The 12,240-nt window shown below is 39.5% G+C and overlaps 2 protein-coding genes across 3 annotated transcripts; one reads left to right on the plus strand and one right to left on the minus strand.

Moving 5' to 3' along the window:
- Window positions 1–415: 415 nt before the first annotated feature.
- LOC125188124 (ABC transporter G family member 28) lies at window positions 416–6,357 on the plus strand. Of its 2 annotated transcripts, none has more exons than XM_048084869.1 (14): window positions 416–1,290; window positions 1,364–1,440; window positions 1,700–1,981; window positions 2,053–2,116; window positions 2,545–2,691; window positions 2,774–2,808; window positions 2,878–2,951; window positions 3,032–3,915; window positions 4,002–4,298; window positions 4,406–4,897; window positions 5,041–5,189; window positions 5,292–5,581; window positions 5,665–5,795; window positions 5,872–6,357. In XM_048084869.1, exons 1-14 carry the CDS (start codon window positions 1,010–1,012, stop codon window positions 6,026–6,028), a joined length of 3,360 nt encoding a protein of 1,119 aa, XP_047940826.1. In that variant the 5' UTR covers window positions 416–1,009; the 3' UTR covers window positions 6,029–6,357. The 2 variants fall into 2 exon arrangements, with proteins under 2 accessions (XP_047940826.1, XP_047940827.1); XM_048084870.1 differs by having other exon boundaries at window positions 5,738–5,795.
- A 46-nt stretch (window positions 6,358–6,403) lies between these two features.
- Window positions 6,404–9,902, minus strand: LOC125188126 (ATPase GET3B-like). The gene is made up of 11 exons (XM_048084871.1): window positions 9,728–9,902; window positions 8,930–9,132; window positions 8,784–8,846; window positions 8,585–8,692; window positions 8,003–8,077; window positions 7,862–7,930; window positions 7,732–7,797; window positions 7,524–7,598; window positions 7,306–7,404; window positions 6,887–7,021; window positions 6,404–6,637 (listed from the first exon to the last, which is right to left on the minus strand). Exons 1-11 carry the CDS (start codon window positions 9,840–9,842, stop codon window positions 6,500–6,502), a joined length of 1,146 nt encoding a protein of 381 aa, XP_047940828.1. The 5' UTR covers window positions 9,843–9,902; the 3' UTR covers window positions 6,404–6,499.
- Between the last annotated feature and the right edge of the window lie 2,338 nt (window positions 9,903–12,240).

Here is a 12,240-nt window from a genome sequence, read left to right on the forward strand (position 1 = left end):
TAATAATAATAGTAATAGTAATAAGGTACGAAAGTTCGGGCTGTTACAGTATTAGTGTAATAATCTCTAAAATTGTTTTCCCTTAGAGCGTCTCCAATGGCGGACGTCGCGGTAGGACGTCGCCGACGTCCGACCGGACGTCCGCCGTAGTGAAGGGGAAGGGCGCCCACGCCCGTCCCATATGCCCGTCGGATGGCCTCGCCCGTCACCCCCACGGGCGGGCGGACGTTCGCCGTAGTGACGACGGTCGGACGTCCGACTCGGAGACGCCAGCGGCACGGGCGACGGGGACGAGGACGAGGAGGAGTGAGAGCCGAGGGTTGTATCCCTCGACTTTTTATGATTATGTAATTTTTAGGTATTACGAAAAAAAAAATTAAAATTATTTAATTTTTTTTAATTATGTAATTTTTTTTTTTCGAAGAATGTATGTTTTTTTTAATGAAATATTCGCTTTTCCCCGTTCGTATTCTTGTCGAAATTTTAATTCCGTAAATTTTAAGTCCTAGTGGGAAGTCCTAGTGCAATGGGAAGTTCTAGTGATAACGTGGCAGAAAGTTTTTGTGGGAAGTTCTAATGAAAGTCCTAGTGGGAGGAGCGCTACCGGAGACGCTTTTATTTAACATGCTTTAAACATAATGCATGGAGATGATAACCTCACAATCTCTCCATCACATCAAATGAGTTAATTTTTTTCAATCATACACGTTAAAAATATTTAAAATTGTAAAAATATCGTAATTTATATGCAGTTGTTCTATTTTGCTTTAATTTACGGCTCCTTATATAATTTGTGCAAACATTGAATAAATATATTTTAATCCCGCATCTATATATGTTCCTTACAAAATAATTTTAGAAGGAAAACAAAAGATATTGATAGTCAATCCAACGGTCCAACACTGTCCAACTCCTAAATCATCTCCCCGCCATTTCTTGTCTCCCTAGAAAAAACAGAAACCCAGGAAGAAGACGAGTTTCTTGAATCAAAACAAATGAGAATGACACGATGCTCCGAATGAGAATATTGTCGTCGGCGATAGCAGTCGCGCTAATCCTTGTGTTGGGTGATCAGGCATGGCTGGCACATGCGCAAGACCCTGCTGCCGCGGCTGCCCCCACCGACCCCGATGCCGCAGCCGCAGCAGCCGCCGACGACCCCACTGCCACGGCCGACAACCCTGCGGCCATGCAGCTCCTATCGCAGGCCATGTTCAAACGCTTCAACAATTTCTCCGCCTTCTTCGGCCCCGACGTCAAGAAGCATCTCAAGTTCTGCATCAGAGATATGTACGTCATTCATTAACCAAACAACGATCCTCTCTCATGCTCATTGCTTGATTTGGTTTGGTGATTGTTGTAGGGATGCTGAGTGGGATAAGGCGTTTAATTTCTCCAAGAACACCAAGTTTCTGGCGGAATGCGTTAAAGGCGACAAAGGCATGTATAGTTTGATCAATGCACAACTCACAACCAAAACACGGAGGGTCATTGTTAGATAACACGGAGTTCATCATTTTTGGTTCATTAAAATCTTCTGTGCAATAGATGAACGAACCATAAGACAGAATTTTTTTAAATGAACTAAAAAACAAACTAATTATGAACAATGACCTTCATGATATGGTTCTGCGTTCTGCATTTAAGACTAGTTTTGCATATAAATGTTTGATGGTTTGGTAAATGGTTGCATGTGCAGATGCTATGCAGCGGCTGTGCACGGCAGCGGAGGTGAAGTTCTATGGGCAGAATCTGTTAGGGGAAGACGAGGGAGAAGTGAAGAGCAAATATCGTCTGAGGCCTAACAGGAACTGCAACATGTCGGCATGGCCCAACGGGTGCGAGCCCGGGTGGTCCTGCAATGTCAAGAAGGAAGATAAGGTTGACATCAAAAATGACAAAGTGATACCGGATAGGGTTCTTGACTGTCAGCCTTGTTGCCCTGGCTTCTTCTGCCCTCTTGGCCTTACTTGCATGATACGTGAGTCTATTTCACTTCCACTCAACTTATCTATACTTCAAAATTGTGATTTCTGTAATTCTTTCTTCAAGCCTGCCCCTTGGGGTCCTACTGCCCTCGAGCTCAACTTAATGAAGCTACCGGTGTCTGTGCTCCGTAAGTCTTTGTTAAATTCTCTAAATTTTGTCCCACATCGACTTGGTGAAGATCCCATCTAATCTATATTAAGTGTGGATAACCCTCCCCCTTGATGAATTTCTCTTTATCTCTTACTCCCTCCGTCCGCCATTAGGAGTCCCGGTCACTTTTGCACACTCACTTTTGTAAAAGTGATCCTCATAAATAATTAAAGTAGAGAAATGGTAAATTAAGAGAGAGAATGCGCACTCGTTTTGTAAAAATGATAATAAATAGTTAAAGTGAAAAAATGGTTCTCAATATTAATGGCGGACGAAGGGAGTATCTATCTGCCTCACGAGTGGAAGATCAATGTTCTTTCTGGCCCACATCAATGATGGTGTCTTCATTTCCTACTGCAAATCCATTTCCAATTAATGATGTTGACACTCAAGAGAATTTGGAAGGTACCGTTATCAACTACCTCCAGGGCAGGCCAACCACAGCTGTGGCGGCGCTGACATGTGGTCTGATTTTGCATCTGGCTACCCGTTGTTCTGTTCCGGAGGATTCTACTGTCCCACCAACACCCAAAAGAACCCTTGCACCAAAGGGTATATCTCTCTCCTGGTTTTTAGTAACATACATCATCAGCATCACTCTCCTACTCATAACTTCTTCTTCAATGTGTTACAGACATTTCTGTAGGTCTGGTTCCACTGCTCAGACGCGTAAGTCAAATCTTGTGTTTGTGTGTGTGTCTTGATCAGTTATGAATCTGATCATGGATGAGTTTGCAGAGTGCTATCAGCTCGCAGGCTGTCACCAACAAACTGAGAATCAGAATATCACGGCTTACGGACTCATCTTCTTTGTAAGCTTCTTCGACTGTGCTTCATTTGATCTTGTAAGAGACGAAGGATTTCGTTGAAATGTGGGTTGGTGTTGGTGTAGGGTGGGATCACTATGATCCTTCTCATCATATACAACTGCTCAGGTCAAGTCCTGAGCGATAGAGAGAAGAGGCAGGCCAAGTCAAGAGAAGCTGCTGCTAGGAGCGCCCGGGAAACGGTGCAGGCACGGGAGAGATGGAAGTCAGCCAAAGATGTTGCAAGGAAAGGTGCTGAGCTCACGGCACAGTTGTCACGGACATTCTCGCGTAAGAAGTCCGTGCTGAACGAGCCGCATAAAGGCTCCGGACAACCTAAACCGGGATCGGATGGTGCATTGCCTGCAATGTCTGGTGACTCAAAAGGGAAAAAGAAAAGGGAAAGCAACTTAACCAAGATGATGCGCGACCTCGAAGAGAATCCCGATAATGATGAGGGGTTCAACGTGGAGATCGGAGACAAGAATCTGAAGAAGCATGGGAAGGGGAAGCAGCTGCACACGCGCAGCCAGATCTTCAAGTATGCGTACGGCCAGATCGAGAAGGAGAAGCAGATGCAGGAACAGACCAAGAATATGACATTCTCCGGTGTCATATCCGTGGCTTCCGATTTAGAATTCTCGAGTAGGCCACCTATTGAGGTGTTCTTCCAAGACTTGACTCTTACGTTGAAGGGTAAAAACAAGCATCTCTTGAGGTGTGTGACAGGGAAGCTCGTACCTGGCCACGTTTCTGCTGTCATGGGTCCATCAGGTGCTGGGAAGACAACATTCCTCTCAGCCTTGCTGGGAAAAGCTGCTGGATGCACTATCACCGGCTCCATCCTCATCAATGGCAAGAACGAACCTATGCAATCATATAAAAGAATTATTGGATATGTTCCTCAAGATGATATAGTACATGGAAATTTGACAGTGGAGGAGAACCTCTGGTTCAGTGCTAGATGCAGGTACATTTCTGCTAACTTATATGATTACTCATGCTATGTTTATAATCATGGATTTCGTGATCTTCTAATCCCTAAAATTTCTTTAGACTCGCAGCTGATCTTGAAAAATTTGAGAAAGTTCTAGTTGTTGAGAGAGTAATTGAGTCCCTAGGGTTGCAGCACATTAGGGACTCCCTAGTTGGAACAGTCGAGAAAAGAGGAATCTCTGGAGGTCAGAGGAAACGAGTCAATGTCGGACTTGAAATGGTTATGGAGCCTTCACTGCTAATCTTAGATGAGCCTACGTCTGGCCTAGACAGTTCTTCTTCTCTGCTACTCCTCAGAGCCCTACGTCGTGAAGCTCTTGAAGGAGTAAATATATGCATGGTGGTTCACCAACCAAGGTAAATCTAAGGAGTCTATCACTATTTACGAGCTAAGTGGGTCTATTATTCGAGAAAGTTAAGGTGTCAGATTTTTTATGCTAATCAGTGATAATTTCTTTCTGTAGTTACACATTATACAGGATGTTCGATGATTTGATACTTTTAGCTAAGGGAGGCCTTACAGTGTATCACGGACCAGTGAAGAAAGTCGAGGACTACTTTTCTGGTCTAGGGATCGTTGTCCCTGAAAGAGTGAATCCTCCTGATTATTACATTGACATATTGGAAGGAATAGTGAAACCAAGTGCAAATGCAACAGTTAAATTTAAGGAGCTTCCCCTCAGATGGATGCTTCACAATGGTTATCCTGTACCACCCGACATGCTAGATTCTGCAGGGGTGTCATCTGTTTCCGGTGATGACTCATCCCATGGAGGAATGACGCCTGCCAGTACTTCTATGCCAGAGCAGTCTTTTGCCGGAGATCTTTGGCAGGATGTTAAGTTTACCGTAGGCCAGAAGAAAGATCACATATGGCTTAATTTCAACAGGTCACAAGACTTGTCTAATCGAGAGACACCAAACGTCGTGATGCAGTATAAGGTTTTCTTAGGGAGGTAAAATTTACATTCATTTTGGTGGAAACTTTTCCCTACTATAAGCATAATCTAAGATTGTATGAGATGAAAGCTTAAATTGAATGAGGAAAAGCAGTAGCATCTCACCTCTTGATTTCTGATGCACTAAAGTTTAATCTCAGACTCGGAAAACAGCGACTAAGAGAATCCAGAACACAAGCTGTGGACTATCTGATCCTACTACTGGCAGGAATCTGCTTAGGAACACTTGCAAAAGTGAGCGATGAAACCTTTGGCTCATCAGGATATCTGTACACAGTCATTGGAGTGTGTAAGTCATGGATTCCATAAAAAAATTTTCACTGTCTTAAATGAGACATGGAATGTACAACACTAGTACACTACTAACTGATGCTTACCAATTTTTGTGTAGCCCTGCTCACCAAGATTGCTGCTTTGAGATCCTTTTCTCTGGACAAGTTGCATTACTGGAGAGAGAGTGGTTCTGGCATGAGCAGCTTGGCTTATTTCCTAGCAAAGGACTCGGTCGATCATTTCAGCACCATCATAAAGCCCGCTGTCTATCTATCAATGTTCTATTTCTTCAACAATCCCAGGTCTACCATTTTTGAAAACTACCTGGTCTTGCTGTGTCTCGTATACTGTGTTACTGGCATAGCCTACGTTCTTGCAATCTACTACGAACCCGCTCCAGCCCAACTGGTGCGCAATATTGTCTTCTCTGAGAGTGTGTTTTTTTGAGTATTTGAATCTTGAATACATCCTCTGTTTTTTCACCTCCTCAGTGGTCAGTGTTGCTTCCTGTTGTTCTTAGTCTCATTGCCAACCAAGATGCTGACTCATTCGCATCAAAAATAGGAGACTATTGCTACACAAAATGGGCTTTGGAAGCATTCCTGCTTGCAAATGCAGAAAGGTAGGAGCTGTCCTGCATGTCATACTCTCAAAAAATATTTGTAAGAATATTCAGCACCCGTTGCCTTCTGTTGCAGGTATTCTGGGGTATGGCTTATTCAAAGATGTGGCGCAATCAGACAGAGAGGTTATGACCTTGAGGACTACTACCCCTGTTTGGCATTACTTATTGCCACTGGTATATTCAGTCGAGGGGTGGCCTTCTTCTGTCTGGTCACTTTCCAGAAGAAATAATTACAGAGAATCTAGCTGGTTTTGATTTTCTTGTAGCAGAGAGGTAAATGGAAGGGCAAGATTCATAGTTAGGAAAATTCTCAGGCAAGCATTGTCATGGGATACAGTTAGCAGTGAGAGTAGAAATCATATTTATACTATGTTTGTATCCTAAGATGGCAATGCGTGGGAAAACAGTTTAGGTGGTGTTGTATCATATTCAAGCAAAATTCTTGCCTCCGGGGATATATCCCCCGCCTACCAATGAAATACGAGATTAAATATAGACAAAGAATAAACTGTTTTTATTAGATTTGCAAAAGGTAAATGAAGGAAGATTTGATTTATAAGATTCTGTCTCAGTTCCATCTACAGATAGCAAGATGCTTCCTCGCATGTGAAATGGGACGATAAATAAGATATCTAATGAACTTCTTCTTGATACATATATCGAAGTGAGATGAAGAACAACTAACTATCAATATGATTGCTTCATTTCCAAACCATATCCCCCATAAATTTGAGAGCTGGGACACCCCTTATCTCTACATCAACAAGGGGCGATTCGATTAGCTTCAGTTTAGCCAGCTCCGGGTCTTTCTCGATCTTATCAAGAGCTCGTCTTTGGTCCTAAAGGTAAAGGATATAAAATAACAAGCTTCAGACACGTAATATCGTAATTTATTTATTTTTTACTTTCTTATGTTTAGCTTCTTACAAATATAAAATTCCGTACATAATAGTAGAATAGTGCTTTTCAAAATGTTGAAAAAGACCGTCTGGTTCAAGTATCTAAGCTATTGGAAACGATTTTTGATTCACTAGGCCAAAATCAAAATCAAGATAAAGCTGAGAAACAAGTTTTGATTCATATCTTACCTTTCTTCTCATTGAACAAAACTTGCAGTCAGATGCAGATGGAGGTAGCAATTGATTTACAACTAGTCTGTTCACTGGAACCATCTCTTTCCTCAAGGATGCACATAGTCTTGAAGATTCATTTACTGCCATCACCTACACATTTTTTCACCAGGAAGCAGTCAGTTTAACTTAAAATGGATATGTTGAATACCTTTTTTTCTGAATCACATAAGGATAATTATCGATTAAGAGCATGTTACAGCAGTTGAGTGTGGTGAATCAAATTATAGGAAAAGTATGGTCGTGCTGTTGTGAGTATCACTATCATCTATAGCATCAAAAGTAGTTCTAGCTAAATCAGAGATCGATTAGGAGAAATTAATGGCAGTTATTCACTGATCTTATAAAAAATTTAACTATATGTGTAGGTTCATTACAGTGGGGATTGTTACGATCACAAACTCTGTGGTCTCTGGGTCACGGAAAAGATCTCGCACTCTTCCCATGCTTAACCTTAGCTGCTCTAACTTGTCATTCTGCACGAATTTAGAAAAAATAATAAAGCTGTAGTTATACTTTAGTAAACTGTTAAATACTCAAAGGCCTATTTTAAAAAGAGAAAGTAAGAAAACAAAAAAAAAACGGATTTGCTAACATCATCTTGCTGTGGTTCTCCTTTTCCGAATGCAGATTTAAGGGCTGCTGTTGCTGAAGCTATCTTCTTCTTGATCTGAACCCAGTAGGATAATTTTTATATTAATTCTATACTTCCTCACGAAATCGCTAACTTATGGGTGGGGAAGGGAGGGTAAGGAGGTCGAGCATAGGAAAATCGCAAGTGCAAAACACAAAAATGCACTCACCTTCATCATCTTGCCTATAGATGCATCAAGGAAATCTGGCAACGACAATAGTCGAAGTGTGTGACCCTACAAAAACCATATTAGCATTGCCCTGCAACTGTCAGCCAAGAAACGAAGACTAATCCCTTACCGTGGGAGCTGTATCAAACACAATGCGCCTGAATTTGCTATACTCTGGTGAGTCCAAAAATTGCATGACCTGTAAGATAATACAAGTAATAAATTAGCATTAATTCAGAAACTGGTTAATAAAAATAATTTAATTACGTGCCTTGGAAATTGCAACAATTTCATCTAGACCGGGAGGAGAAGTTTCCAACAGCTCATCAAGTTTGAGGTCTCCCATCTGCTCATGAAAGAAGCAAGTACCACACATGGATAAATCATAAATGTACATCATATATCTAGTTCAACAAAAACCTAAAATGCTAACTACAGATATTTGAGAGTCAACTAGCTAATTATAGAACTAGCACAAATAAGCCTAAGTGTAAGATACTACTCATTACATAGCTCTGTCAAACACAAAGAAACTGTCAAGACCCAATTTGAAAATTACAAAAAAGTATCTGATACGAAGTACACCATGATGATCCTAAATCAGTGGCGACTTTAGCCCGCACAAGGGAAACTAAAGCCTAATTTGCTACAGAAGTGCAACGATTGCATCAGTTTTATCTTTGAATGTCTTATTTTCTCATAAATCCACAAATGACCGGTCTGCAACAACATATGCCAATCAATGAATCTATTAACCATGGGAAGTCAAATATATCAGCAATTCACAGAAGGTCAAGGAACCAAACAAATCTCTGGAATTAAAGGCAAACTAACAAGTAATGAAAGTTCTCACCATGCCAGCAAACCCCCCGAGGCCCATACTGTCCATGACGTTTCTAACTGCACCTTCATCATGTTGCCCTTTGGAACTCAACTCTTCCCTTGCCTTCTCAGGGTTTAACTTTCATAGGAAAAATACAACATTACAATGCATGGATAAGCTAGATGCTTAAACAAAAAGAGATATTTTCATCTTATCAAGAAATGGATACCTCAAGAGCATATAATGGAGAATCCACACCTTGTACAGGAACAAGCATCCCTCCAGTCAAATTCTACAGAATACACATTGAGCAAATGGCATTGTCTTCTATGACAAAAATCAAATTCTCAAGCACACATGAATTCAAGATATTACTTGATCAAAAGAATCACTTAGTGAATGGGCAGGATCTGTAGACACCACAATAGTGGGGTGACCCTGATTGGCTAATTTTACAGCAAGAGATGCTGCACAACTTGTCTTCCCTTTCCCACCAAGCAAATAAAATTTCCTTTGATTGCTAGAAACCATTTCATCAAATCCAGCAACTTTTGTCATAGCAGTGGTCATATATCTTGCTGCAATAAAAATACACCAGGGAAAATTAAAAGGTTACCTTAATTGAAAACAGTACGCTTTGTGGACTTGGAACTCATGTAGCATTTAAACTCAGCCACGAATACAGGTCGCAGATTATGTTCGAAAAAACATGTGTTTCACTCAAAATTCTAGCAATACATTTGCATTTTTCTCAAAATTCTTCCACCAAACCACACATGACGTGTGGCAAAAAATTGTCTTTGTTTCATTTTCATAGCAACCCTTTTTTGCTTCCAGCAGTTGAAAACTACCTAAATCAAACAACCTAAATCTTCAGTCTCCACTCATACTCTGCCTAAGAGAATCAACTATGTTACACTAGCCATGCATTTTCAAATTGTTTTCGTGGACACATATTCAGATTATTTCAGCCCACGAAAACTTACAAAATAATCGAATACAAACAACATCAAAAAAAGGGGGAAAACAACAATCCTCGCAAAAAAAAGAGTATTTACCAAAGAAATAAGCAATAATTCCAAACATTCAACCAGAATACTCCAACAGCAAATAGCAACACAATGAGACAATATATCGAGAAAATACAACATTCGAACTTTGCGAAAGTCGCACCTTGGAATGATGGGGTGAGTGAATTTGAATTGATATAAGCTGATACCAAGTGTTGTATGCTTCTGGTGAGTTTAGCAGATGAATGTTTGTGAGTGAAAAGAGAGGCCATAGCCATATTGGGTTTCTCGAAAATTCTTCGCTGTTCCTTCAGCGGCGGGAGAGGGGAACTGCTTTAAGTTGAAAGAAAGGTGGCGCCGCAGACGACGTCGTTTATTAATACTACAAGAATATTGCAGTTTCGTATTCTATGAGATTCCATTTATTCCATGATACTATTAATTATTAAAGTAGGAATCATATTATACTAACTTATTTTTATCTTTTCTTAAATTTCAAATTGAATTAAAGTAAGATAATTAATTACGGACAGATAGCTATAACATGATATCTACAACACTTTATATATTTGATGTACTCCTGTAACTTTTAAGGATTTTAGTGACTTGATTTAGTTTATTTGCTTGGACCTCAAGATCATAGACTAAAATTAGGATAAGTGCTACTGTGTTGGTTCCGAAGGTGATTGCGAGGTTACCCCACTTCACTTTAGTCGTTTAGTGTTGGACAATAATCACAATTCAAGACTAGTTTGACCTCATTGTTCTGCATTGGCGAAGAGAATAATGTAATGTCAGATTCGTGTCATGTTTTATATTCTAGGTCGACCGACGTTTGGTAGTGGTGTGTCTTTGTTAAGATGCCCTAATTGTCCCTGTATGCTCACAACAGTTTTCATGAGTCGCAAGCCCTGTTGTGGACATTTGATAACTTCCCTTTCTATACTGCTAATACAATGCCGATGATCAAGGGTTGAGGGAGGTGTTTTTTTTTATCTTACACTAGTTTCATAATTTCAATTTTTTGTTGTTTCCTAACGTATCACTCATGTGACAATAAGATAATTAGTTCCTTGTCCCAATGATCAGTACCCAAAGTGCTAGGAGATTGACAAACAGTTTGCTCCATCCACACAAGCATAGATTGAACCTCTAATCTTATGCTTAAAGAATGAGGTGTTGAATCATCACGGCAATCATGTTGGTTAGATTTTTTTTTTAATTGTCCTACACAGCCATTTAATTATTACTTACTTATTTGCTCTACAATTATGTTTTAAGTATTTTAGTGACCACTCATATGTTTTCTTAATGTTACATGCATATATAGAGTTTTGGCAGAATAGTGGGTTACGGTCCTCCCTTTCACGGGCTATTGCATATAAGTAAACACCTCTCATATTAATATTGTCGGGCCGGGACGTGGAGGCCCTTGGGATTAGGGTTTCAAGTTGCGTAAGTACTAATCTGGAAACTAGTCAACTAAATCAGAAATGGTAAATTTTGACGGAGTCGTTGTGCCCAAGCAAATGTAGTACTGATCATGACCATGTCGGTGTAGGCCCAAAATATTATTAAATGGGCTTTCTGTATTAAATACCGAGGGCCCTCTTTACACCAAATTTTAGCATACTATAAGGAGTACGTACTAGTACTATTATAAGTTTTCTGAAGATAATACTAATACTTTATCTTCCCATCAATTATGTTATCCATCTAGAAGTTAAAGAATGATAGGGAGTAATAGTGTAATACTATTTTTTATTGTGAATTGTGAGTGTAACGGTGGGGGTCTGATTGTTTGACACTCTGATCTCAGGTCTCAGCTATTAAAATATACGTAGATCAATAATAACACTAATAAAAATTATTGATAATACAACTGTAATTATGCAATAGATTCGTCACTGCATACACGGAATAATAAAAAGGTATAGAAAGCTGAATTCAACAATAATATCTATTACCACGGCATATTTTTGACCTACATTAACAAAAGAAATGATGCAAAAAGATAGAATGTGGGGCCAAACATTTGATAAAAAGGAAAATTCCTGTTTCTAGTCCTCATACAAAAATTCATCAGCACCACCCTATACATATATTCTCTTGCAGATATGGACCCTACTTTTCTATTGAAAGCTTTCTTTAAGGAGTCAATAATCAATCACATGAATGGTCTATGTAAATCATGTGAATGTGAATCATATACTTCTCTATTTAATAGGAGTATTTCTTGTAAGTAAAAGAACAGAACATTTGCCTAGAATGTAAGAGTTTAGTCCTAGCTATATATTATCCTCTATTCAGACTAGTAGGTATAGTTGAGTGAAATCAATATACAAAGCTTTCCAATCTAGAATAAAACAATTTTGATACAATGTTGTCTCAACGAAATTGTCTATGTTGGAAAAGTCCATGCTGGAACATCGAAATTCAAGTATTCAACTAAATAAAGAAAACTAAGTGGTACAGAATAGAAAGAAATTATGCTAAGTAAATTGAAAATTTATAATTTGAAAACCCTAAGTCGGCAAGTAGAAATATAGGAAGGAATAATTTAGTAGCAATAGGTATAAAAGTTCGTCTCAATATATTTTACAGTACAATATTAAAGTATACTATGTAATGATCAAGCAAAGCTCCATGTTACCTGTGTGTGTTTTTGACAGGAAT

Source organism: Salvia hispanica, chromosome 5, assembly GCF_023119035.1.
Source record: "Salvia hispanica cultivar TCC Black 2014 chromosome 5, UniMelb_Shisp_WGS_1.0, whole genome shotgun sequence".
Classification (NCBI taxonomy): Eukaryota; Viridiplantae; Streptophyta; class Magnoliopsida; order Lamiales; family Lamiaceae; genus Salvia; species Salvia hispanica.